General features: G+C 50.4%; 10 protein-coding genes across 10 annotated transcripts; 6 read left to right on the plus strand and 4 right to left on the minus strand.

Moving 5' to 3' along the window:
* Positions 1 to 355: 355 nt before the first annotated feature.
* BDZ99DRAFT_397596 (uncharacterized protein) lies at positions 356 to 1,216 on the plus strand (the record flags this gene model as incomplete). Its single annotated transcript, XM_033716056.1, has 2 exons — positions 356 to 544; positions 686 to 1,216. The coding sequence occupies 2 exons, from the start codon at positions 356 to 358 to the stop codon at positions 1,214 to 1,216; spliced, it is 720 nt and encodes a 239-aa protein (XP_033571487.1).
* Positions 1,217 to 1,410: 194 nt separating this feature from the next.
* BDZ99DRAFT_147094 (uncharacterized protein) lies at positions 1,411 to 2,422 on the minus strand. Its single transcript, XM_033712748.1, has 3 exons — positions 2,357 to 2,422; positions 1,714 to 2,313; positions 1,411 to 1,579 (listed from the first exon to the last, which is right to left on the minus strand). Exon 2 carries the CDS (start codon positions 2,256 to 2,258, stop codon positions 1,740 to 1,742), a length of 519 nt encoding a protein of 172 aa, XP_033571488.1. The 5' UTR covers positions 2,259 to 2,313; positions 2,357 to 2,422; the 3' UTR covers positions 1,411 to 1,579; positions 1,714 to 1,739.
* Positions 2,423 to 3,146: 724 nt separating this feature from the next.
* On the plus strand, positions 3,147 to 4,952 carry BDZ99DRAFT_502413 (uncharacterized protein; the record flags this gene model as incomplete). The annotated part of the gene is made up of 1 exon (XM_033723890.1): positions 3,147 to 4,952. One exon carries the CDS (start codon positions 3,147 to 3,149, stop codon positions 4,578 to 4,580), a length of 1,434 nt encoding a protein of 477 aa, XP_033571489.1. The 3' UTR covers positions 4,581 to 4,952.
* Positions 4,953 to 5,374: 422 nt separating this feature from the next.
* BDZ99DRAFT_467226 (uncharacterized protein) lies at positions 5,375 to 7,157 on the minus strand. The gene is made up of 3 exons (XM_033720973.1): positions 6,519 to 7,157; positions 6,195 to 6,429; positions 5,375 to 6,125 (listed from the first exon to the last, which is right to left on the minus strand). The coding sequence occupies exons 1-3, from the start codon at positions 6,805 to 6,807 to the stop codon at positions 5,873 to 5,875; spliced, it is 777 nt and encodes a 258-aa protein (XP_033571490.1). The 5' UTR covers positions 6,808 to 7,157; the 3' UTR covers positions 5,375 to 5,872.
* A 155-nt stretch (positions 7,158 to 7,312) lies between these two features.
* Positions 7,313 to 8,897, plus strand: BDZ99DRAFT_467227 (guanine-N(7)-methyltransferase). Its single transcript, XM_033720974.1, has one exon. It carries the CDS (start codon positions 7,409 to 7,411, stop codon positions 8,699 to 8,701), a length of 1,293 nt encoding a protein of 430 aa, XP_033571491.1. The 5' UTR covers positions 7,313 to 7,408; the 3' UTR covers positions 8,702 to 8,897.
* Positions 8,898 to 9,037: 140 nt separating this feature from the next.
* BDZ99DRAFT_467228 (peroxisomal biogenesis factor 11) lies at positions 9,038 to 10,726 on the plus strand. Its single transcript, XM_033720975.1, has 4 exons — positions 9,038 to 9,400; positions 9,532 to 9,815; positions 9,897 to 10,090; positions 10,158 to 10,726. Exons 1-4 carry the CDS (start codon positions 9,334 to 9,336, stop codon positions 10,318 to 10,320), a joined length of 708 nt encoding a protein of 235 aa, XP_033571492.1. The 5' UTR covers positions 9,038 to 9,333; the 3' UTR covers positions 10,321 to 10,726.
* A 2,576-nt stretch (positions 10,727 to 13,302) lies between these two features.
* On the plus strand, positions 13,303 to 15,852 carry BDZ99DRAFT_451599 (uncharacterized protein; the record flags this gene model as incomplete). Its single annotated transcript, XM_033718222.1, has 7 exons — positions 13,303 to 13,880; positions 14,041 to 14,048; positions 14,306 to 14,523; positions 14,546 to 14,633; positions 14,813 to 14,952; positions 15,011 to 15,328; positions 15,383 to 15,852. 7 exons carry the CDS (start codon positions 13,303 to 13,305, stop codon positions 15,626 to 15,628), a joined length of 1,596 nt encoding a protein of 531 aa, XP_033571493.1. The 3' UTR covers positions 15,629 to 15,852.
* Positions 15,853 to 16,094: 242 nt separating this feature from the next.
* BDZ99DRAFT_575194 (uncharacterized protein) lies at positions 16,095 to 17,587 on the plus strand (the record flags this gene model as incomplete). Its single annotated transcript, XM_033728442.1, has 2 exons — positions 16,095 to 16,315; positions 16,368 to 17,587. The coding sequence occupies 2 exons, from the start codon at positions 16,095 to 16,097 to the stop codon at positions 17,188 to 17,190; spliced, it is 1,044 nt and encodes a 347-aa protein (XP_033571494.1). The 3' UTR covers positions 17,191 to 17,587.
* A 472-nt stretch (positions 17,588 to 18,059) lies between these two features.
* Positions 18,060 to 19,577, minus strand: BDZ99DRAFT_481012 (uncharacterized protein; the record flags this gene model as incomplete). The annotated part of the gene is made up of 1 exon (XM_033722365.1): positions 18,060 to 19,577. One exon carries the CDS (start codon positions 19,575 to 19,577, stop codon positions 18,060 to 18,062), a length of 1,518 nt encoding a protein of 505 aa, XP_033571495.1.
* A 1,145-nt stretch (positions 19,578 to 20,722) lies between these two features.
* BDZ99DRAFT_525367 (uncharacterized protein) lies at positions 20,723 to 22,012 on the minus strand (the record flags this gene model as incomplete). The annotated part of the gene is made up of 1 exon (XM_033725986.1): positions 20,723 to 22,012. The coding sequence occupies one exon, from the start codon at positions 22,010 to 22,012 to the stop codon at positions 20,723 to 20,725; it is 1,290 nt and encodes a 429-aa protein (XP_033571496.1).
* Positions 22,013 to 24,635: the final 2,623 nt, after the last annotated feature.

The following is a 24,635-nucleotide window of genomic DNA, read 5'->3' on the forward strand; positions in this document are numbered from 1 at the left end:
GCATAGAAGCTTCTAGAATTTTACCATGCCACATTCTCAGCCACACTCTGCAAGTGATCTTCCCCGCACTCACAAGCCCCGCACTTAACTTGCACATTTATACTACAAAGGTAGTGCTCTCTCGATATCATTCAAGATAGAGTCTTTAACGTTTTGACTCCACATAGTTTGTTGGCGCAAAGTACGCTCGATCGCACGCTCTGGCACAACAGTGTTACCTCACATCCAAGTCCCCACCTTTTGGTATCGATTATACCATCTTCATTCTCCCTATTGCGCCATGGAAAGCGATAGCAACGCAGCATTGGCAGAGAGGTTCGAAAGGTGCTTAGAAGTTCTTCGCAAGCGCATGGAGATGCTAGAGAAGCTCAGGCTGCCTCCTAAGACACCAGCCCCTACCGGTCTACTACGTCTTCCGTTCGAAATCCTTCTGCAGATCTACTACCACTGCATTCCTCGAAAGCGCATCATCGAAGTGGCACATCTATGCTTTATACCTCAATGGCTACCCGATTTAGAAGATGGTCAGGATTTTGAGGACGATGTTGAGTACGTCTAAGATTCGGAGGACAATGTTGAGGATAATCACCATCTGACGGACGATTTTCTGTATGACTCCACTCAAGAGTTTGAGGACTGCAACTAACACATCAGCAGTGCTTCTTGGGATCTGATCAAAAACTAGAACAGCATTTTCCTTCTCTCGAAGCAAATCAGCGAGGAAGCTCTAGATGTCCTCTACGGAGATAATGTCTTTAAGCTATATCTACATGGAGAAGGCGAATCCTACCTTAAGAAGAATTTCTCCCACCAAAACAGGCAAAGAATGAAGTATTTACTACTTATTGCGCGGCCTAGGGGTGTTTCGTACACGCCAGAAAATAGAGTAGACGATGTATTGTGGCGTTGTATGCTCCCTCATTTGAAGGGACTGCGGATTGTAGCAGAACAACCGGTAAAAGAGAGAAGTTATTATGGTGCACCTACGCATAAGCAAGAGATGGATTGCTGGATCAATTGGTTTCCGCCGTACATGCAATGTCTTGGTCAATACTTGGTGAGAGAAACTAAAATTGAGGTTGATGCTAACGACCATGCGGAGACGGAGGAACTGGTCAAGAAATGCTTACCATATGGCTATCAAAAGATACAATGTCATCTCGTCGGCGACTTGATCTTTAAAAGAGGGCAATATTCGTGGGAGTCTGGATATTAGGACGATGATGGCCCTATGAATTCACGCGACGCTGATGGCGATTGGGAATCAGATTAATGTATTTGATTTTGTAAGACGTTAAGGTGATAATAATGCAAGGAATTCTCGTTCATGTATCAGTTCATAGATTGACAACCGTTCAGTAATTATATGAACTTTCTAATGATTCCGACTCTCGTGTGACGTTCGGTGGTTTTGAACGGCAAGCAGAAGCGATTTCAAGATGATATCAATAGAGAACGTTGTTCATGGTCTAAAGCTCCCGCAGTTGTAATACCACCTGCTCCAAGGTCCGGTCCTGCACCTTGTAATCTGTACACGTGAGCGCTGCCATGCATGGCATAACGTTATCGTCCATTCGCGCTGCTGAGGGAAAAGTATTAGCTTAATGAGCTTGACGGAAATATTCTGTGAGACAGAGAATCATTGTTAAGAGATATGCCATTGACAGCGGATGCTCTGCTCTTCTTGAGTTCCAACGAGAATAAAAATATTACATTTACTTGTACTTAACGCAGCTACCTTATAGCGTGTCTCCCCGCTTGAGTTTTTTCATACAGAGGCCGCAGGCGACAGTTTTGTATTCAGGACATCTGAAGCGAAAAGGGTTTATGTAGGCATTTTTAGAATACGAATGGTACTCGCAGCGAGAGCGACCTGGAACTGAAATCCACCGAACTTGGTGACTACAGAGCGGGGCTCGTGCATAGCTTCGGCTTCGTGTTACTGAAGCTTGATCAGTTTCTGCCTTTGCTGCCTCTACTTTCTTTGCTGGGTCCGCTTTCTTTGCTGCTTCCTTGTGTTGTATCCTGGTAATAGCCTGTCTGGCTGCATGCTCCCCTGCTATCTCTTTCTGCCTCAGAATCTCTTGTAGGACTGCATCGAATCTAGCCACTTCTTCCCTTGCTTCTTGGGCTTGCACATGTGTAGATCGGAGGGTTGGGAGCGGCGGCCGGTTCGATTGCTGCGTTGTCGGTGGCCTCGAAGCATTGTCCATAGAAGTCTGGATGTAAGGATAGTACTGTAGATCGTACTCGGGCATCCTGGCGCTATTGCTAAGAATGTCACAGGAGTCGTCGCTCTACGCAAATGCGTGACTATATTATTAGATCGTCAGAACAGAGAGCTTCCGCTACTTACTAGTTGTGTCTTTTCCGAAACGTTCGACTTCCCTTGGCCCTACCTGAATGGTGTGATTGCGCGAGATTACGAGGCTATGGGACTTACCATGGGACATTGCCGCCTCTCTGTACACAGGGTTTCGGCAGTAGTATTAAATTGCTTTTACAAAACGCGTACAAAACGAAAAGAAAGCGTAAAAATCCTACATAAGCAACGCTAAAATTCGAACTGTCCTTGGCAAATCCAAACTAATCGCGGCGAAACTTTTAAATATCAGCTATTAAGGATTGAGTATTGAAAACGTATAATATAAGAATCTTTTGAAGCTTGAGTTCTATTATATACCTCCGAAATTAGAAATTCTCGCATTATTTATAAGTTAGCAGGGGGTTACAGCTCACATATCATTTTCTTCAAGAGAAGAAATAGTCACAGAATAGGTAAAATCAACGTCATTTTATACTTTAAAGAGGAAAACATATGCAATAGAGACTAAGGAAGATAGTAGTGTTATTAACATATTTATAAAGTTATGGGGGGAGAAATGTGACACCTCTAAGTTCAATATGTTCCATCACGGTGGGTGTTCCATCACGCCGGGAGGGAGGTTACTAAGCTTGAAGCTTCTTTTCATCCAAGATACCGTTCACCTTGACTACCAATTCACCTACAAATCCGAAGGAAACCATCATGGCCGATAAGCACGTTTCCTTTTTCAGAGACGCGTCGTCGACCTTGAAAGACATCCAATCGCCCACCAACACCATAGAGGTTACGGCTCCACCACCCGAATCATCAAAGTCCAGTCATGATCTCATCTCAGGATCCTGCCATAGACGAGATCTCGGAGCAACTTGCTTCCACCTGCATGAACCAGCCACCGAGGAACGAATACCTTGGGCTCCCTTACGAGCTAATGCTCCAATGGTGCGAAGAGCATGGGATTCGGGAGACCACATCCTGGGAACGACTGCCACTTCTCGCCCCAGAATCTAGGAAAGCCATCCTAGAGGGACGGAAGGCGAGCCACGGAATTAAGACCATCCTTTCTGGCCCCTTCGTCACTGTCCTGGAAGACACGCTGTTCTACTCCACTCGACCGAGATTGAAGAAGCTCGAGGAGATATCGCTAATTGAAGCGTACCGTTCACAGATAACTACTCTTTCGTTTTGCGGGCTCCAGTTCGCACCGGAGGGTGATGTCTCAAGATGCAACAAGGGACGTACTCCAGAAGAGTGCGCCAACTGGGCAAAGGAGTGGGATGAGTGCACGCAACGCGGTAGAGACCAAGAAGAGTTTCGGAGTTCCGGCGAGTACATCAGAGCCCTCTCGCAAATATTGACTCGCTTCCCCAAGCTCAAGCATATCCGCTCCTGGCCTGTCCATCCAGAGAGGAGTGAAGGATACTGGATCGATACCCGAAAATTAGGGGACGGGCCTAATCGCCGGTTCCGGTGGGAACGAACCGACGCCCATCTCTACAAAAACGCCGCAGACACCGGGTACCGTGAACAAGATCGATACAAGCAAGGAGATGATCTCAAGCTGCTTTTCGCAGCTCTCTTCATCGCGAAGATACGCTTGAAGACGTTCACCACTCCACATCTTGCGAACACAGCCAGATGGGTAGCGATCAGCGACAAGAACCTTCGAAACATCCATTGCGGACTTTGCGCTGCAGTCTTTAGTGAGCTTGAGGAGCTTCGCATCAACATCCACAATGCTAGCTCCTTCTCCGACGCAGATGAAATTGGCATCTGGCGCGTCCTCAGCGCTGCGCCCAACCTCAAACTCCTCGATCTGACCTTCACGGCTATTTCGGAGAGTCACTCCATCTACTTCACCGGCCTTGTCAAGATTCACATGCCCAAATTGGAGGAGCTACGGCTTAACTTCGACCACTCAACGACCTTGAAACCAGACGAGTTCCTCGGAATCTTCAGACCGGATATCAGTAGGCTGCTTGGCCTCCGTCGTCTATGTTTGGGCTATATGTCTATCAACGCGGGTACCTGGGAGCACGTTTTGACCGAGCTCGGCACTCGACTGGACCTGGAGAGCTTGTGGCTCATCAGCCCGCGCTTTGACGACGTGGTGCTTCCCCATCATTATGTGGCGTATTCCAATTGGGAGTATAAGCGCTTCGATGCGGGTGACAGGCCTGCTTTCTATGAGGCGGCGCGGTCGGTGAGAGTAATTGACGATTGGGAGCCGTTCGAGACTGCGCAGTTGGTTGCGTAGGGCTCGCCGCGCAAGTTTCTCAGCTTTGCTGCGTTCGAGGAGTAGGCTGCCTTTATTGCTTGACCACTAGGTACAAGTCTCTCATATGTCGAGCTTTCTCGGTCCTGTCTTGTTTGGTAGTGCGAAGTCCTGCTCTTTTTTTCTAGCATTCCTCTAATGTTGTATTCTAGCGGCGTTCCTGGAGTTCGCTCAATTGGCTGGAACTTAGGTATTCCCATTCTAACATCAGTAAAAATCTTCTCCTTACATCTTTAGTCCAATATGCAGATTTGAGTGACAGGTCTCCTACATCCCCGAAGATGGGATCTATGCTCAATGTTTCTTGATATTCGGAACCATCGTTCCCGATTGTTTTCTCTCCAATAAACCGACTGCAATTCAAACAACGTAGTTGCGGCAGATATTGCGTAAAAGTTACAACGCCGGTTCCTTGCTCAAGGTGATACACATTCTTCATGGGCCCGAGGCGAAAAGCGAATTTTCGACGTCTATTCCTCAAGTTGGCTATGGAATATAGATAGATTATGAAATGACTTTTAGTCAGAGAACTCTTATAGGCAAGAATGAGGTTGAGTAGCACTTCAACATGTCTTCTGTTTCGTTTATACTAGTAGAGCGTGTGTGCCCTTCTCGCCCAACGCTTCTCTCTCGGTCTCACGTTCAGCTTCTACAGTGCATCGTCATAGCTGTGTATGTAAAGCCATTCACCGCTACCTCATTTTCTTCAAGTGGGTTTCCAGAGCACCAGGCTACCTCACTACGTGATGACGTCTGGGGATGGAAGATACATGAGTGACCGAATGCACTGCATTAAGATATATACACTTAATGGAAAAAACAAAATTAAAAAATAATGAAGTGCCCGAACGTGATTCGAACCCAGGCTAGGCCTGGACACTGGGGCGGGCACGAGAAGAGCGTAATCCATTCTAGGCTAAGCCTAGGCGCTCGCTCGGGAAGGATACTTAGAGAGATAGGAGAAGCTATGCCCACTACTCTGTTGGTCAAGCGGAAGGTGAGACCGAGTGTACGAGCGCAGCTGTAACGACTTCCGCGCGGCAATCCGTTGGCAGAAGGCTGAGACCGAGTACGAACGTACAGCTGTAACTGCTTCCGCTCGACCAACTGAGTAGTGGGCGTAGCTGCTCATACCTCTAAGCGTGTGTGATTGGTAGGGGTTGCGAAAATAAATAAATTATATGGTCTGACTGACTGGCATTCACTACTCGGGTCCCGTCGGGTTCTCGGAATGCCGTTGCGTAGCAGCCCCACGTAGTGCATACGTATTTGGATCAGACTGCTATTAGTGTTCTGACGTCTAGTGTTGCAGACCGCTGGCCAAGAAGAAAGCAGACGAAAGCGATTATAAAGACGAAAAGAGGCTTCACACCACTCGAATTCACCGCTACTACTCGCGGCATAGTTGGCGCTGGCGGTCCCACCATCTTTTTGATTGGCTTAATATTCTCTTTCTGTGCAGTCACTAAGCCGCGCTGCATACCTGGCAGGCCGTCCATGCTGAGCTGGTTCTTGAAGGCCCAGTAGCTAGGATGGTCAGTACGGACGTTGCCATTTTACACACAAGGGAGAGAAAGGTAATTCCGGAGAACTCACTTTTCAATCCCATTCTTCTTATCTCCAGCCTCCTCGGCTGCGACGCGCTTCTCGAAGAAGTCGTTCAGCGTCGGACGAAATTCTTTGAAGTCGTATTTAGGCATCGAGAAACCGCACGACGCACCTACTTGGTGAATATCGACTCGGATGATGGAGCGAGTGCCCGGAATGGTCTTCACAGAGTGGGCGTCGACGAAGGATTTGAATTCGGGGGTGCCGTATTCGAGAACAGTTCCTGAAAATACATCTCAGCCATTGTAACCAGCTCAACATCATTTCATCAGGCGAATAATTGTTTGAAACGAAGATAGAGAGCACACGCACCCTTTCCCCAAAGCCTCACAATCTTAGGTGGCCCATCGAACGCATTGAACATCACGGTGATGCGTCCATTTCCCGGCTCGTGAAGATGGCTGGTAGTTTCAATGCCGGAACCCGTGAGATCGATATACCAGAATGTCTTTTCATCTACTATCCCGAAATACTGTCCTCCCTTTGGCGAGACATTGATGTGACCGGATGCGGAAAGTGGGGCGGATGCTATCCAGAAGACCTTTTGCTGGAGCAGCCACACGCGTGTGCTCTCAGGAATAGTTTCGAAAAAGGCACCCATTATTGAAATGATTTGATGTAGACTTTGAAAGAAAAAGAGACGAGTAGGGTGCTCTGAATAAAGGCTTACGTGCAAGGATCTAGGGATGCCCCGAAATCGGCGCTCACATTGATCCTATCACTGATTGCCTCCGAGATCGCAGGATCGTCAGTACTGCTACGAGTGAGCTTACCTTGTAGTGGAATGTCTCTTGTGATATATATCTTGGATTCGTGGTTGCGGGTAGCAGGATGGATGGGTCGTCGTCGGCCGCGGAGTCTGTTATGTATAGTCAGAACTTTCCCGTTTAGTCGATCATCACCACTCTTAGCAGTCCAATTGGGTGTATGCAGAAAGGCGTGTTTCCTAATTTATACAATTGCGGTGATGTTTGGTGTCACTTGGGCAGGCTCTGGAAGTGAGGTCAAATCTAGACCCTAGTCTAGAACAGGACTAGCCTAATATTTCACGAGTCTCAAATCCGACGATCAGCCTTGGAGCTCTCGGCTTTCACTCTTCACACAACAATACAGTACACGCTCAACACAAAACAGCTCGTTCAGCAATACACAGACATCCCTCTCACTACTCTCAGTAACACACAAACTTCACAAGTGCCATCATGGACAAGAGGAAACGGTCTCCCTCACGATCACCTTCTCGCTCACCTCCGCGTCAACGAAAGAGGCCCGGCGCGGCATCGCGTCTCACCCAAGCAGACCGGGAAGCTGCAAAACAACGACAAATTGCACGCGAACAAGAGCAAGAGAAGGCCGCTCTAGAAGCGAACAAATCTCGAGGCGTGCACGATGTCGTCAAGCAACACTACAACATGGTCCCCGAGCGAGGCCGCGACTGGCGAAACACGGCCAGCAAGATCACCGGCCTCCGCAGCTACAACAACTGGGTGAAGTCATGCACCATCCAGAAGTTCATCGGCCCGGATCGTGGCCTCAATGTGCTAGATATTGGCTGTGGGAAGGGTGGAGATCTGGGGAAATGGTCTTCATCTAGGAAGGTGGCCCTTTATGTTGGATGCGATCCCGCCGACGTCTCGATCACACAGGCACAGGAGCGTTACGACAAGATGAAGCGGAAGCCTTTCCGTGCCGAGTTCTACGCCAAAGATTGCTTTGGGGAGTCGCTCGCCGATATCGAGATCATTAGGAACGTTGGCTTTGAGACAAATGCTGGACCAGGTGGTAATGCGACGGCCCAGCGATGGGGTCGAGGTGGTTTTGACATCGTTTCTATGATGTTCTGCATGCATTATGCTTTCGAGAGCGAGGAGAAGGCTAGAGGCATGCTACGCAACGTGGCGGGAGCACTGAAGAAGGGTGGACGCTTCCTTGGAACCATCCCCAACTCCGACGTGCTATCAGCTAAGGTCACAGAGCATCACAAGGGTGCGCCGACTGAAGGAGATGCAAATGGGTCTCCGAATTTCGATTCTGATGACGACTGGGACCCGGAGAAGATCATCGATGCACCAGCGCCGAAGGAGAAGAAGGAGGAGAAGGAAGAGGGACAGGAAGATGGAGAGTTGGAAGACGAGGGCGTCGAATGGGGCAACAGCATCTACAGAGTCAAGTTTCCAGGCAAGACGCCCACAGATGGTGTCTTCAGGCCTCCCTTTGGCTGGAAGTACTTTTATTTCCTAGAGGAGGCGGTCGAAGAGGTCCCGGAATACGTCGTGCCTTGGGAAGCTTTTCGAGCACTGGCAGAAGAGTACAATCTCGAGTTGCAATATCGTGCCGCCTTCAAGGACGTTTGGGAGCAGGAACGAAATGATCCGGAGCTGGGTCCCCTCAGTGAGCGCATGAATGTCCGCGATCGGAGCGGAAGGCTGTTGGTGAGGCAGGAGGAACTCGATGCAGCGAGTTTCTATCACACTTTCTGCTTCTACAAGGTTTAGGAAGCAGATCCCAAGATCTCCGGCATATATTTTTGGATTTGCATTTAAAAGGAGTCATGGAAGGCCTCGAAAAGCGTGAGTGGGCCTTTATGATACCCGGTGCTTCGGAGGCATCCAAACAGCGTATCAATATAATACTCGTTATGGCATCTCATTGTTTGCGACTCGCACGTGGACGTTCCGAACTCGCAGCCCTATTTTGCTTGTGATGCTCCGATTCGGGGACCACTTCGCCGGGAATTCCCCAACGCAGACTGTGGGGCTGCTCATAAGCAGAGTCTCAAATGCCTTGATATGGTGAATAAGATATAATTATGTATTGAAGACGTTCGTAGATTCGTGATAGTAGAGACCATAGAAGCTCTACGGAACATTATTCCGATAACCCAGGTGCCGCCTGTCATTCCATTGTTCTCGGTCCTCAGACAAGCCTCGGTAACGTCACCCGGCTTTCATCAACATCGACCGCTGTCACGAGCCTCTGCGCCCGATAAAACTACCACCGCACCGCTCCTCTCCACCGCACAGAATATACATCGCAACGCAGCTCCAGCATTCATTCCCACCTTAAACCGACCCTCGAACCAACTGCATCTCCGAGCCTCGAGCATAGCTAGCACAACACCCTCGTCATGGTTGCCGACGCCCTCATCTACCACCCAACGGTGTCGCATTACCTCAGATATGTCGCGACAACGAGTACGTTCACGTTTCCAGCTCCCCCAGTGAAAGCCCCAACCTTTACGGTGCCTCACTCAATCCCTCTCCGCTCCCTATGCGCCTCTCCTCCCCAACCCCACTCATCCCAACATCCAGCTAACCTCCCCCAGTCGGCCGCGACAAGCTCCTCCGCACCCTCCAATACTTCTCCCGCTTCCTCGCCTGGTACCTCTACCGCACGAACCACCCGAAATCCTCGATCCAGCCCTGGGAGACGCTCAAGAAGCAATTCGGCACCACGCGCAAGCTGATGCGCGTCGGCAAGTTCGTCGAGCACTTCCGCGCCGCGGCCGTGGCCGCGGACGCGAAGAACATGGACCCCGTGCTGCGGTACTGCGCGGTGGGGCGGCAGCTGGGGTATGCGGGGTACTTGACGCTGGATAATCTGACGATTGTGAGTGTCCTCGAGACTATGGTTTGAGGATGGGATGTGGGATATTGGGTATGGGAGGGACAGAGGCTAATGAGTTGATAGTTGGACGCGACCGCGATCCGCAAGTTCGACGCCGCGCAGAAACTCGGCCGCGAGGCCTACCGCTTTTGGTTCACGGGGCTCTCGTTCAGCATCGCGTCGGGGCTGTATTCGCTGTACAGCTTGCGCCAGCGCGCGGCGCGGTTGGGGGATAGTAAGGAGGGGGAGGAGGTGGTGGAGAGCAAGAAGCTGGCGAGGTGAGTGCAGGTTGGGGTTTTGCGATCTACCAAGGAATGGGTGCTGACATGTGATGATCTTTATTAGGGAATCTGCTGCTATACGGAAACAGCTCATCTCGGATTGCTGTGATATCTGCGCACCGGCGACGGCGCTGGGCTTTGCGAATCTGGATGAGGGTATGATTGGTCTTGCTGGGACGACGAGTTCGCTGATTGGCGTGTATTCGGCGTGGAAGAAGACGGCGTAGGGGAATGTTGTTGACGGCCAGTATAACTAAATGTTAGAAGGGAAGGGAAAGCGCAGCTAGCGAGCCGGGGATGCGGAGAGCTGGGAGTATAAGGTATATAGGAGAGGTTGAGCTGCCAGCATGGTATTTGTTCTAGAGGCATGCGGTTGATTGGTCCTTCGTTTGTTTAGGATCATGTGCTTAGTGTATCAGTACGGGGAATTTGGAATCAGTTTTTATAGATTCGACTTGCGAAATAGGAGGTTCATATCGAGTTTGAGGTTATGGAGCGAGCCTGTGTCGAGGGGCTCCTCGGTGATTGGAGAATGATCGTTCAATCAGAAAAATATGAATGTACGATCTGGACCCGTTACAAACCGGTTTGACCCTGTGGACAATACATCGAAGTTCTACTCTAAGATTAAACACTCGTCAAAATAGTATCCGGATGCGTTCAAGATTGCACCGCGGTCGAAAGGGTTCGGTTTATGACCCAAAATCACATCTCGGCAGAAAGGTTCCAGTTTGGACTCCAAATCAGACGCCTGTACAAAACCCCCCCAAAAAATTGAGGAATCTGAGCACTATCATCTATAGTTCCTCCACACCTTTTGCCATCTTGATACAAGGTAGGTCGAGGAAAGGCGATACGTGTCACGTGATGCCAAGCCCTCTACTAGCTTTCGCCAATCTCCCACCAGTTCGCCCTCCATCCATCTGTCACACCTCGAATCTCATCCACTCGTTTTAGTGAGTAGCATCTGACTCTTTCCATCTAAATGGCACTCTACGGGATGTATCGCGAAGCTGGGACTATCCCTTACGCCCCTTGATACCTCAACATTCCAGCTGAAGAGGGATTTTGAATAATCTGACATGAGCACGCCTAAGGCAGGCTTGAAACATCTGCAGCCTCTCTCCACGTCCGACGTGCAGACTCTAGAGAGCTTTTGGAGAAACGCAAGGGCTGAGAATCTCGCCCGTTCCCTAATATCTGACTTCCCAGAGATCGGAACTCCTATCACCCGTCGTCCTCTTCGTGAGCTAGCCGTCGAACGCGGGAATAGACCCTATAACGGTCACACTCAGGTATCTGAGGCCGTCGGCATATGTTGATAGCCCGGGTCCGGTTTTGCCACCTGCCGTTTCCGTTGCCATATCTATGGTTGGGGCTGCAAAACGTTTCAGCCTCGTGCGGCTACGCCAGATACTCGCGATCCGTGGGGAATTCTGGAGTCCAGCTCCGGGGACACGGGATGCCTCTGGGATGGCATTGTCGGCAGTAGGTTCTTATCTTGACTAGTTCGCTGGTGTGCCTTGATAGTTCCTGGTAAGCTGAACGGCCGAAACGTGACCCTGGTCATGTACTCCTGCGGCACAGCAACGGAAGAGAGGTAGGTAGAGGTGGCTGGTATATGGGCTTTATACGTCGACATGTCGAGATCAATTACAATCAGATCATATTCTCTATCAGAGTACCTCCTTTCGCCGCAAATTGTTTTGTACTTGTTCATGCATCTCATCACTCGGCCAAGCAAACTATGTATTTACTAGGAGCATCACGCGAGTGAAGCATTGATACATATCACCAAGTCGACTATCTCGGCAGGCTTCTCCGTGCAAAATGCCATCTGTAAAGGTCGAAACACTGGTAGGCCCAGAGCCTTTGACGAAAGACGAGGCAGAAGTGGAGATCAGACCCAAATATCTGCATCATGATAATGCAAGAGCTGAGTCAACAAAGATGTATTTTCACAATATCAATTGGCATCTTACATCTACTGACTGTTCACAGAGCAAAGCAGACCAACCCTCTCAATTACCAGTTCCTGTATGACATCATCCAATTTGCAGACGATTTGCTGTACACCATGGCCTCTGCAAAAGGGATGGGCCCATCAGTGGCCTTCAAGATCACACCATCGGCATTCATTATCGAGACCAATGACGATGGCCTCACACAGGCCGAAGTCCTTACAATCTGCGAGGCCGGTTTCAGTGCAAACAAGTTTCCAGGGAACGATCGCTCCATCGACAAGAAAGAAGCTGGCTTCAAATCTGTCTTCGAAGTTGCCAAAAAGGTCCATATCCAATCTGATACCTGGTCATTTTCCATCCTCAATCAAGGCGAGAGTGGGTTCAAGGCCGTCACACCCATACCTGAACCACCAATGGCGCTGCCCGACAACACAACCACAAGAATCACTTTAACGCTCCAAGATCATGTATGCGATGCCTACCAAGATCTCGCTCGCGCTTTGCAAGGCCTTCCTAAAACGACGACATTCTTCCTCGAGAACCTGGATAAGCTCACCATCTCCGTCGAATATCCGGAACAACCTAAGCAACCTAGGATCACGATCGAGAGCGCCGTGACGAGAGACACTAAGGGATTCGCTGGCGGACTTGTCCGTTTATCACACCAGGAACAATGCTTTCTAGGTTCGGAACGGGTATCATTTAAGAAGGAAACGACCAATTATCATGTGTTCAGACATCATATCAAGCAAATATCGGATGAATTTCATCGCTACGGGCACTCCACCGCTATTGTCCAGCTTGCCTTCCCGGTTGATTCTTTCACTGGACAACCTAAAATTTCAGCTTTAAGTCGACATACTCCTCCATATCTTCCTATGCAATGTTTCTCTCATCTACCTGTAAGAAAGTATCGATCCGCTAAGTCGTTGAAGTCAAGACTGACTCTATGTACAGTTTCTCGTTCACTCGAACTTGATCAACACAGGCCGCGAGAGTCTTTTGAGTTCTGCTTTGAACAAACTTCTACTTGACGGAATTGCGCACGCGTTTGCATCAGCTATTTCCGTCTTTGCAACGAAGAAGCATCGGCTACGACATTCATGGCTAAAATTTCTGCCTTCTGATGCGATGGAGTCTCCCTGGGCAGGGCTTTACAGCAGAATCGTAGACTTGCTGCAGGATACGCCCATATTGCAGACATGGAAAGAGAAAGTATTCAAATGCCCATCGGAGCTACGAGCTATGCTACCGCATAATAGACATCATGATACGCCTATCTACGATGACCTACCGAACCAACTATATCTTGCTCCCGAATACGAGCGATTCGGCAGTGAGGTGTTTCGCCACTTCGGCGCGCCGACCGTCAACTGGCGTGAGCTACTAGTACCAGAGCTCGTAAGACTCTCCGAGTTGGCACGGCCGCCGGTGGAACTCATTAGACAGGCACTGATGAAGATTGGAATGACGATAGCCACGAAAGGGATGGACGAAAAGCTGCGCAAAGCTCTAGAACATCTTCGAGGGGCAAAGTTCCTCCCTTTCAAAACTTCTGACAACGTCCTTGAATATAAGGGTTTAGAAGAGGACTTCGCAATTCTCGACCATACTCGCTTCGGCAGTGCCTTCGAGGGGCGTTCAGTATTATTGGACTTCTCGCTGAAAGAGTGGCAAGTTTTGGACTCATTCTTCCGTCATTTCAAGCTAGACGATCGCTATCTATCGGTCGCCGTTACAGAGCATACGGAGACTAGCGAAGAAGGTTTGGAAAACGAAGACCTCACCTTGACTTTACGCGCACAAGCATATGCTCTCTATTGGTAAGACGCATTCCATTTTCGAACATATTTCCATCCCTTACTCAAATTTGATGCATCCTAGCACTTCTCGAATGTATAGGTGGGGCTAATGAACAGCAGCTGTGCAGCGAAATTCAACAGCACGATGGGCTTGCATGCAGAAACCGGTCTGTATGAGCAGCTGCTGCAGTTGACTGTCTATACAATAGACAGCATTACTACCAAACTAGTTCTCCGCCTACAGAATCGCTCAATCACGGTAAACACTGACCGGATATCTCTTCACTCCGAAGTTGTGGACAAGCGCCTCAAAATTTACGCCCCCAATGACTACGGCCAGCGCCAGGCCTGCTATCGTTCACAGCTTCCAGATCTGGTCCGCAAACTCCTGGGAGTTCCCTCGGATAGGGCAACCTTTGCCATATCCCTGATCCTTGGCGCTAAAGTCGAGGCACTTGAGGATATTATGCAAGAGCAAGACATATATCCGGTTTCTTGGATTCCCAGAACGCCGCGGCTAGAATTACCGGTAGAGGTCAGAGAGCAGCAAAGTGGCCGAGAAGCCACTCTCAACGATCATGGTGCATACGGGAGTTCAGAAGAAGAAAACTCTGAGGACACCGTTCGGGAGACTGTAGAAGGTGATGGCGGCGAGAATTCAGACGTGCGGACTCCTCCAACAACAGATAAATCCCCCAGACGCAGTCCCAGATTCCGGGATTCTTCTCCGATTCCTTTTCGGGGCTTCAAACGCCCGGCCGGGAGCCAGATACGGTCCCCTTCTCCTCCGATAACTCCGAAGCCACGCAACGATCTCTTGAGTTCTCCTTTAAGAACCAGAAGCAAGTCAACTTCATGCGCAAGAATAATGGATGCACACCTCGGCGCTGAATCACGGACACGCCAACACTCGGAACTGTCAGACGATGACACGTCTTGCGACATGATCATAGATAGCACAGAGAAGTGTGATCCAGCATCTCCCGATACGCCTCCAGCAGATGATGATCCACACTCTATGTCCAAAGGTCGTGGCCGACATAAGGTGCGACCAACCGACATGATGGTCACCGGTATAGCAGGTGAAGTCCATGTAAGTCTTGAGTCATTTGAAACAACCCCTGCGATTGAGCTGATGTTCTCCTCTCTAGGTTTATGAGACTCTACAAGAGCTGATTCCTAACTTCAATATCGACATTTGGCAGAGCAGGAATCGTCGCGTGGCCAACGTCCTAAAAGAATACCAGGATGTAAAGAATTGGGCGTTCCCTGAGTCGACTGATCTCGTCTGCACTGATGACACCGGCAAGCTTACCCAGATCCTGCGTGGGGAATGCCAAGGCGGGTTCCCTGAACTGCACGGCGGCGATCCGACTATTGCACAGCCCATCAATTACTTCATTGAAGTAAAGACGACGAAGAACCAGGCCAATACCCAATTTTGCGTGACGAAGAATCAATATCGATTGGTAAGTTTGTACCTTTGTAAGTGTCTCTATTACTGACTGAGGGGGATCTTTTAGATGGAAGAGTACCAGATAAGGCCAGACCAGCGGCCAACGAACATCTATGTCATCTTCCGCGTCTTCAAATGTAGGTCAGCCGAGGATATTGGTATACGCATATATGTTGATCCTTGGAATCTGCGAGATACCGAGTTGAACTTCAAGCCCCAAGGATCCTTATGGGTGACGCCGGTTTTCCGGCGTCGAGGTCGTAGTAGATCGCGTAGCGTGTTGGAAGAGCAAAAGGCTGGCGTGGTGGGCTAGACATACTGCGCAGAGATGACTATGTTGACTTATTGCGCTTGCTGTAGGCTTGCGATCTCGATACGTGCTGGAAAAAGGTAGGTGTGACTCTAGATGAACGGTGAAGCATCAGGGCATAGCCCTACGAGGCGAACGATTGTCACGTGGATGACTTTCACGCCATCGCGTCCTTCTATCATTTCATTTCATCTATACCTCAGATACAATCAAGCAATCCCAAGCAGAAGGGCGTGGTCAGTGTCTTGTAGTCGTTGTGCGGGTTATGCGAGCTCGCACTTGCCTGGTCGACCAGGTGACGACACATCCACCTCGCGATAACCACTTCACTTCTTCTTCCCTCCCATCTCTCGTCACTTCCACCACGGCGCCGCTTCGCTTCTTCGACCTTTCTCTCCCACATCGCTCTCGCCTTCAATCCTTCACCGCGCTCCTTCTCGTCCATCGTGCGTTCACCTTCAACGCCGCCATGGCCAACCATCCTCCCGCGCTTGCCTACGCCCGCTCTCACGGCCTCCGAATTCCACCAGTCCCCGGCATGTCCGACTACGAACGCATTCATGGGGTGCCAGATCCTCGCCCCGCCCGGAACCTCACCACGTATATTGCGCGCACGCCGCCCAGCCCTGGATTTGACGCCTATCTCAATCGGCAGCAGAATGAAGATGGTGACAACGACGGTGGCCTTCCGTAAGTGTTGATCCCGCGCAATTTGCCGAGACGTAGCTAACGCTTGTCGCAGTGACTGCAGCAATGTCCAAGGCCCCATTGGAGCTTGCCCGCGCGACGGGGACCCAAGCAGTGACGATTCCTTCAACAGCCTCTTCCATAGCGATGGCAGCAATGACAAGTTCCGCAGCTCCCCGCCGAGACAGGACACCCCTCAGGAAGGCTGTACGTCGGATAGCTTTGTCGAGGCGTACCATGATTCCGCTGACACGCAGATGGCGGTAACGTACGACAGCGGGGATTGGATCTTCGGATCTGAGGAACTGGAGACCCATGTCCTAGGCGGCAAGAACAATGTCACCGAGTGCGAGGAGGGTGTATCGCGCGCTGTCGGCAAGCACGGTATCTATGGCTACGGCGACGACTTCATGCTTGCCCAAGAGGAGATCGATGAGGACATCCGCAAGCTCGAAGAGAAGGTCAAGACGCTGGAGAAGGAGAACGAGCAACTGAAAGAAGAAAACAAGTATCTTGCGGAAGACAACGTACGGCTTCGCAAAATAGAGAAGAACCACCTGCAAGAGTGCGTACGGTCCAGCGAAGAAATCAGTTTTCATAAGAGAGAGAGCGCACGCTTTCGCAAGGAAATTAGCACGATCCTCGTTAATCTGAACGCTTCTAGGGAGCGGCAGGACGTCAAGTACCGCCAGTCGTCGCTTCAGACAAAGGTTCAGGACACCCAGGTCAAGACTCCGAGGCGTTCATCTAGCGTCCTCCTCGATACCTTGCCAGTACGCCCGGCCTCTGATGATCGGAAGCGGAAACCTAAGTCGCCTGTAACGGCCGAAGTCGAGACGCCTGCGAGACGCGCCGCGAAGAAAAAGCGCACACTATAGGATACCGCTTTCGAGTGTACTTGGCTATGCATGGGCTGTGCGATGAATCATGGATACTGGCGTTTGTAAGAGCATATCCTAGGCTTTTGTATATTGGTGTTCGGGAGGCCTGTGAGTAGTCACGAGCATCTATGTACTGGCGATCGGGAGGGTGCAAAGGTCGAAGCCATTGGGTTCGCTCATCGGTAACTGTTTTGTTTTTGCTTCTGTGTCATGTTCTCTGAAATTTCCTGCAATTGCAGATGAGAGACGAGGGTTTTCACTAAGAATGTTGAGTTCGATGTATTCGACATCCGTTAGGATGCGGAAGCACTTCCTGTCAACACCCGTGTTTCATACAATGGAAGTTTCATCACCCCAAAAGTTAGATTCCTCTCAAACGCTCCATTGATACACCGTCAACTTCTCTGTGCCACCCTTAATAGCTTCTCCGAGTGTCCCAAAGTCTATCACGCTCAGCACTGCAAAGTCCAACCGTCATATCAATGCTTTTATTTCCCCGCTCCCTTCACTAATTCATCTCAGTATGCAACCCCCAAAAGTAACCCCCACGCCCGCAAATCTCAGAAACTCCGCATGCCTCAAAACCAACTCCCCTATCCCAAATCCCTCAAACTTCAATAAATCCCAACCAATAGATCAACTTTTCCCTCCCCTGCCGCAACTGCCGCCATCCCCTCTTCTGCCCCTCCATACGTCACTCTGTCATCCAATCTGAATTCACCCCCACCCTCCCCTTCTCCGATTCTGCCCAATCAATCCGAATCCACGTCCAACGGCTCATCCATCGAACTCCCCCGTCCCCCGCCTTTGGGTCTGTCTCTCATTAGCCGTGCTTTTTATGGCCTGGCAGTACAGGTGTTTCGAGCTTACGAGAATTGAACAGGAGAAATGGCTCGTCTCTGCCGCGCCATCTCCAACCGCAGCTGCGCGGCGCGCGAGGCGGCGGCTGCGGCGAGGTATTCGAGGCGCAGGAGGGAGGGGGTGGAGGGGGTAGGGTGGATGGAAGAGGCGGGAGTGAGGGCAGCGGTGTCGGGGTCGGGTTTGATAGCTAGAGCGGGGATGGGGGTGGGCTCGCGCTTGATGGGGTGGTGGGAGAGGCGGGGGAGGCGAGGGGGGATTGGAGCTGTTGTGGATGGAGCGGGTAAGGCTTCGGGACGGCGGACTGCGGGCGAGAAGCGGGGAGGTGCATTGCGGAAGCCGAGGGAGAATGGCCCACTTGGCGCTCTGAGTGGAGCGGGTAAGCGGTGCGGACGGCGGACTGTTGTGGAGATGGGGACAATCGACGGCCGCGTACGTGGGTCGGGCTGTCGCCCTGGTGGAATAGGCTCAGTCCGTGAGAAGGCCGCTAGAGTCGATGGCCGTGGGGAATCTGGGAGACCCGTGTGAGCAGTGTTGGCGCTGCGTGGGACGGGTTCGTAGGCAGGAGGTGGAGTTCCTGGGACGCTGATGGTCGGCTGCGTCTGCGATGGAGGCCGCATACTGCGCGTTACTCGTTGGGTTAGTGCTGCTTCAACTGGAGGGATTGAACTCCTGGGTGGCTCCAAAGGCGCCTCTGCTTTCGAAGCCGCTGTGAAGAAGTCCGATATCTTCTGGTTGCGGCTTACTTCATCTGGAGAGAGCGACAGAGGAGCTCCGTGAGTGTCTCCAAGTCGAAGCCTTTTGCGGGTCAGCTGGGACCCTGATTCTGGGGCATACCAGTCCTCCACTGATTCAGGCTCTGAGCTTTCCTCGGAGCTGTTTGAGGAGTTGTCGTCATCTCCTGACTCGTTTGCCTCATCGTTCGCACCGGGGTCTGCGTCCGTTGGAGAGCGTCTCCGGTAAGTGCGATATATGTTTCCAAGGCCGCCATACGTACGCGGTTGGGGGCGGCTTGGAACGACGTGGTCCGCATCCGACTTCTCCTCAGCTCTAGCCGTCCAGCCTGTGTTCAGACCAACTCCCCCGGCCAGAGTTTGGTAGCTCTCGCCCTCCTTTGCATCAGCCCGCCTTGCCTCCTCTGCCTTCCGCTCCGCCTCCTTCAAAAACCTCTTATGCACTTCGATGACGTCCCAATCTCGCAACCACGGAGCACCACCCCAACCCTCTTGCCTCTTCCTGACCTCCGCGGCCAACTCCCGCTGCACGTCCTCGAGCCTGCCCTTCGTGTGGTCCGACAAATCGAACAGCTCTTTCAAGAACTGGATCCCCCAGTTTTGCGGATTGTTCTCAGGCTCCTCAGTGACTTTGCCATTGTTGTCGTGGATGCGGTAGCGGATCTCGGCGGGGATGCAGTCGAGGATTGAGGGCTGGTTCCAGTTGGCGGCGATTTGGGGGATTAGGCCGTCGACGTGGATCTGGCTCATGCGGGTGAGAAGGGCGTACTTACGCTTTTGGCCGGGAGCCATGATGGGCGGGAGGGTCGGCGAGGGCTGTGTTGGTGGTGATGGTGAGCGATTGGAAGGCACGTGCGTGGGGTTTGGTGAAGGAAGAGTGGGGTTGCGGTGTGAGAGATGGCTAGGCGGAGTGATGGATGGGTGTCACCGATGATGGACGGCTGCGGACAGTCTGTGAAGGTTGGAGAGGTGGAAGTGAGGTATTGAATATAGGTAGTGATCGAGTTCGTTCGTGATGATAGTGCGGAGAAGGCCGTTTAGCCGCGGTCGTTCTGCCGGGTGAGGAGTTCACGGGCTGCGGACTGAAGAGGGCGGGTTAGATTACTGAAGGTAAACTTGGGAGCGTGGCAAGTTTGAAGCGGCTGGTCTCGAGCGGTGACGGAGGATGTGGGCGAATGGAAAGAAATTATGTGACGTTATGTCCAGTAAAGCGACATTATGTCGAGAATTATCGGTGAGAGGGGAAAGTTTCGAGTCACCCTGAATGAGGTGAAGAGCAGGCACAGAAGGAAGTCTAATCACTGCAATGATTACTGTATGCCTTACTGTAAGTGTTACTGCAAGTGTTACTTCAATTGTACTATGCTGGGACTGTACTAGAACTGTCCCAAACTGTCGTAAGCTGTTATGGGCTATCATACCGTTGGTCTCAGTGAATGTTTTGGTGTCGCTCATGAGACTCGAGGCCCTATCAATGTAAGAGTGTTGGATTCTGGATGCCGAACCGTTGTATGAGCTATGGAATGGGGGGCAAAGATGAGATGAAAGGAAAAAAGGCCTTTTGGACGCTACTCATCCGCTGCTCTCCGAACCTTAGAAGCCGGAATGCTGAACTGAAATGTTTCGTCATACCTCACTCCTGCTGTGAGCTCCATCCAGACATGTCGTGAACTAGAAAGTGAAGATAAAAAATGAAGTATCCCAGAAATGACTGTAGTGTCGACCTCTGAAGAGTGAGTAACAGAAGCTCGATGAACCCACCGGCCGCTTTAAAATTAAGGTCCCAACCTTTATGTCTGAGATAAAATGCCTTAAGCCTAATCCCCTATTATTAGAGAACCATTCTGCTTAACTTATCATAGTAGAACCATGAGGTGAATAAACACTCTCCTTTTTCATCATCCCAATGCATGTCCCTAGGACCGCATTGCATGTTCTTAATCCAGCTCAACAGCGGTATCCCTGGTTGCTCCTGGTCTTGTGTAGATTTCCCTGCCCTCTAAGTCCTGGTGGTCCTGTTCCTGTACCATAGACTCCTGCTTGATCCCAAGTTTGAGTTCCTCCTTCATTAGCGTATCTTCCTCCTTTATCTGAGCAAGCTCCTTTTGATCTTCAATAAAAATGACCTTCGCTCGTTCAAGAAGTTTAACACTCTCGATCGCCTCTGTCACCTTTAGGTCGAATTCTAGAGTGCTCTCCTTATCCCGCTCTTTGATCTTCTGCTGGACTAGAAGGCGGTTCACTCTTGCTTTTGCAGCTTCCAGGTCAGACTTGAGGCGATTAAGACTTTGAGGCTTGGTAGTTGAAGTGGTTAGATAAACGTCAGTCAGTGAGGCTTTAGACTCCAGGCTAGAAGAAGAGGCTGTTTCTGGAGATTTTGGGACGTTAAGCATTTTTACTTCTGGGATGTGAGAGACGTCTGGAGATTGGGCTGTTTGCTTAGTGGTCACGAGAGCGGATGTGTTCTTCATAAACTGGGATTTTGGCGGAGAGCCGTTTTCCTTGGACACCAAAACAGGGATTGGGTCACTTCTTGCAAGACCACCGATGGGGGCCGAGTCAGCACGGGGCGCATGAGCGTTGCTTCGTGCAAGCTTGCTTGGTGGTTGAGATGCTGTGTCTTCGGGCCATCTCTTTCGGGCATTCTGACTAAAGTAGCTGTCGTATTGTTCCATTCCTGGTCCCAGGTATCCCGCTGGACGAGCTGTAGCTGTCCGTCTTCTTCTACCGTCCGGTTGCAAGAAGCCATCTTTGCTGCTTGCTCTTGTTTCAAATGTCGAGGCTGTGGTTAGGTTCTCTGAGGCGGAGGAGCCGACATGCACATTTCCCCGTCTTCCCTTAGCTGCCACATAATCGAGACCACGATATCTTGCCAACTTCTTCATGGCCGATTCAATGTCGGATTTTGTCAGCCAGAATTCTTTTGTCTTGTCGCCCTCCCTTCTGAGCCTCTGGCGAACCTCGGTCACCAGTCTGTCGTAGAAATTGCTGGGATTGCGACTCATCGCGGACATTTGTAGGAGTAGCTTCAGGTTCCCGAGGCCCCAATTACGGGGATCAAGCTCTGCCTCCGCGAGCCGTTGTCCAGCCGCGTTTTGTTGCCGTGGACAATGCTCCTTGTTGACACACTCGATCAAAGGCTTTCCCAAATTGCTCGCAATCTCCTGGACGAGGCCGTCTACCAACAGCTGGTTTGGCCGCGTGAGGACGTCATAGTTCAAAACCATGATTATCGTTGAGTCAGTGGCGGACACACCGATTCCGGAAGAAGCTATCGACCTCCTCACTTGTTGAAGGCTCGGTGGTCTAGCGGAGGAAGGATGCTGAACTGTGTTGCCAAGGTTAGTAAGGTGACAAGCAACCCTGCATGGTGGAAGCGTTTGTTCATGTTCATGACTTGGACTACACTTACCAACTTTAGTTCGCCAAGTGAGGTGGTAAGAATGTGTATCGTCGACGCGAGCTCGGGCAGCAGTGTCAAGAAGTTGTCATCCACGGACAAGCTGGCGGCCGTGGTGGGTTTGGTTTGCGGACCGTTATCTTTGTAACGCACCGTCAATGAATGGAGTCAAGCCAGCAGTACATCAGAGCCGATGTGCGGTGGAGAATGTAGAAGAGCCAAGGTTGTTGAGATGAGGTACATACCCGAAGATGAATGTTTGTAGGTGCGCCAATATGCCTCGTGACGCTTTTAGCGGAGGCACCGTTGAGAGACGGAACAGGTACCGAACTCTTGGAGAGGGAAGGAGGTAGGAAATGTGGGTGCGGAAGGATGAGAGTCCGTATGGGAAAAGCGTGGTGGGCCGTGGCGCGAAAGAAGACTGGGTTAGGGTGACTTGAGTCGGTGAGGATGGAGGGTGGTTAGTGGAAGAGAGATGAGGAGTTGAAAAGAAGCCGGGATGAGAGAGTATCAAGTAGCTGGCGGTTGAAGCCGAGAGACTTGAGTCGCTGTGGATGAAAGAGCAATGGAAGGAGGATAAAAGAGAGGGGAAGAGTCGGGAGTAGAAAATCTTGAAGCAGACCGTGGTCGAAGCCGAATGAGTTGGGCTGGAGCCGACAAGAGACGGATGACGAACAGGAGAGGAGCAATCGTTGATTCGTTGTCGGCAAGAGGGGCGGTGAGGGCGGTCAAGTAGCCCGCGGTCGGAGTAGGGCGATTTGTGTCGGCGGTGATGAACGATAGATAGTTAGAGAACGCTGTCCAATGTTTGACGGAGGGGCAAGAGGAAAGCGCTGGTACTGATGGGCATGAAGCTTGAGCAATTCAAGTCAAGGTTCCTGAAAGATGAAAGGTGGGATAGAGAAAGGAGCTGATTTGGATGCCATTAATATGGGGAGTGGGTGATTGCCGAGCATCTAAAGTTCTCTTTAGATCACTATGTTACCACTAATAGAGTAGCCCACGTTCATGAACCAGTTGAGCGTAATGACACAACCTTCAAATGAGAGCCAAATACAAGAGAGAAACGAGCTGGTAACGTCGTCATCACGCATACCATTCTGCACTTTCTAATTCCAGGCTTGAGCATAATCTTAGAAATACTACCCTATTGATGACAGATTGGAAGAAAGAAGGTCAAGACGAGCGGGCAGGATAAGATGGTCGGGTAGACCGTCGTCGCACCCTAGCGATTTGATACAGTGATGATAGGAGGCCGATTATGAGAGGTCGAGGAGCAACAATTTAAGGCGAATGTGGAGGAGAAGGTAGCTGATTTGGTCTTATTCGAAGCAAGAGACTGAATCGCAGGTGCTTCGGGATGGATGGCGAAAATTTGAAGCGCCGAGCAGGATTAAGTAGTCCGAAGGCTAGCTATATGGGTTGGCGGTAATGAATGCTGGATGGTCAGAAAGCTCAGCAGAGTATTCGAAGAGGATCAAAAAGGAGGAGTAGTGGGGTTGCTGGTGGATGAGGCTAAGCGATTCGGATTATCAGTGATGGAGTAATAACTGGGAAAAAGGGGTTGATTTCAATATTAAAAGAGAAGAGATTTTTGAAAATTTTCAAGCATGCTTAAGCACCACGTTAACGCATCTGTACTAGACTAACCTCTGTTAGACCTAGGATAAGAAAGGAAGATCTAATAATCTATCTACGAATCCTACATCTATCTAATATACCTACTTAGGTGAATAACTAATAAAGAGAAGTGCTTGGTGTGAAATAATAAATATATATATATGCAAGCTTAATTATAGTTAAGATAGAAGGAGCCAGGAACTAACATGCAATTAATAGAGAGCGAATAAAGTATATAAGGACCCGATAGGCAAACAGCAAATAGAAAGGGTTGCATTGCTATGCTATAGAATTTGTAATACAAAAAGAGAAGAGGGGCAAGGGCGCAGCCGCCAGAAGTAGGTTCCTAGCGCGTTTGGCGCTAGCTGCTAGTGCGCCCTCCTAACGGCCACGGAACCACGTGATAACTATATAACTGTCTATAACTATAGGTAAATATCGCTTGCAAAACAAAGGAAAAGGCCGTCTAAGGCCTAATACTACCTTTCTCCTTTTTAGGTCTAAGCTCCTATAAGGAGTAGCTAAAGAAAAAAGGTTATAAACTAAATAAATAGGGGGTTAGTAAGGGGGCCACTAATCGCACACCCCCTTTTTACTAATCGCACACCCCTTTTTCACTAATCGCACACCCCCTCCCCCCCTGTCGCTTCACCACCTTCTAATTGGCTCGGATTAACGCGGAGCTTCCTCCGGGCATTCACCTATACGTCCATCTACACGTGATGCTATACGCGAGGCCGTACGGCCTTACGTACGGCTATATATATGGCTACACGAATCGGAAAGGATGTATGCCGATTTGTATAGCCTTATGTACAAGCCTAAGTCTA

Source organism: Mytilinidion resinicola, assembly GCF_010093595.1.
Source record: "Mytilinidion resinicola strain CBS 304.34 unplaced genomic scaffold BDZ99scaffold_21, whole genome shotgun sequence".
Taxonomy (NCBI): domain Eukaryota; kingdom Fungi; phylum Ascomycota; class Dothideomycetes; order Mytilinidiales; family Mytilinidiaceae; genus Mytilinidion; species Mytilinidion resinicola.

Excerpts from the sequence above, each read along its gene's own strand:
- BDZ99DRAFT_147094 (XM_033712748.1), bottom strand. The coding sequence starts at position 2,258 with ATGCCCGAGTACGATCTACAGTACTATCCTTACATCCAGACTTCTATG.
- BDZ99DRAFT_467226 (XM_033720973.1), bottom strand. The coding sequence starts at position 6,807 with ATGGGTGCCTTTTTCGAAACTATTCCTGAGAGCACACGCGTGTGGCTG. Across the intron at positions 6,430-6,518 it reads TGTGAGGCTTTGGGGAAAGG|GAACTGTTCTCGAATACGGC; the intron begins GTGCGTGTGCTC and ends ATGTATTTTCAG. Across the intron at positions 6,126-6,194 it reads AAGAAGAATGGGATTGAAAA|CTACTGGGCCTTCAAGAACC; the intron begins GTGAGTTCTCCG and ends TGACCATCCTAG.
- BDZ99DRAFT_467227 (XM_033720974.1), top strand. The coding sequence starts at position 7,409 with ATGGACAAGAGGAAACGGTCTCCCTCACGATCACCTTCTCGCTCACCT.
- BDZ99DRAFT_467228 (XM_033720975.1), top strand. The coding sequence starts at position 9,334 with ATGGTTGCCGACGCCCTCATCTACCACCCAACGGTGTCGCATTACCTC. Across the intron at positions 9,816-9,896 it reads CGCTGGATAATCTGACGATT|TTGGACGCGACCGCGATCCG; the intron begins GTGAGTGTCCTC and ends ATGAGTTGATAG. Across the intron at positions 10,091-10,157 it reads GAGAGCAAGAAGCTGGCGAG|GGAATCTGCTGCTATACGGA; the intron begins GTGAGTGCAGGT and ends GATCTTTATTAG.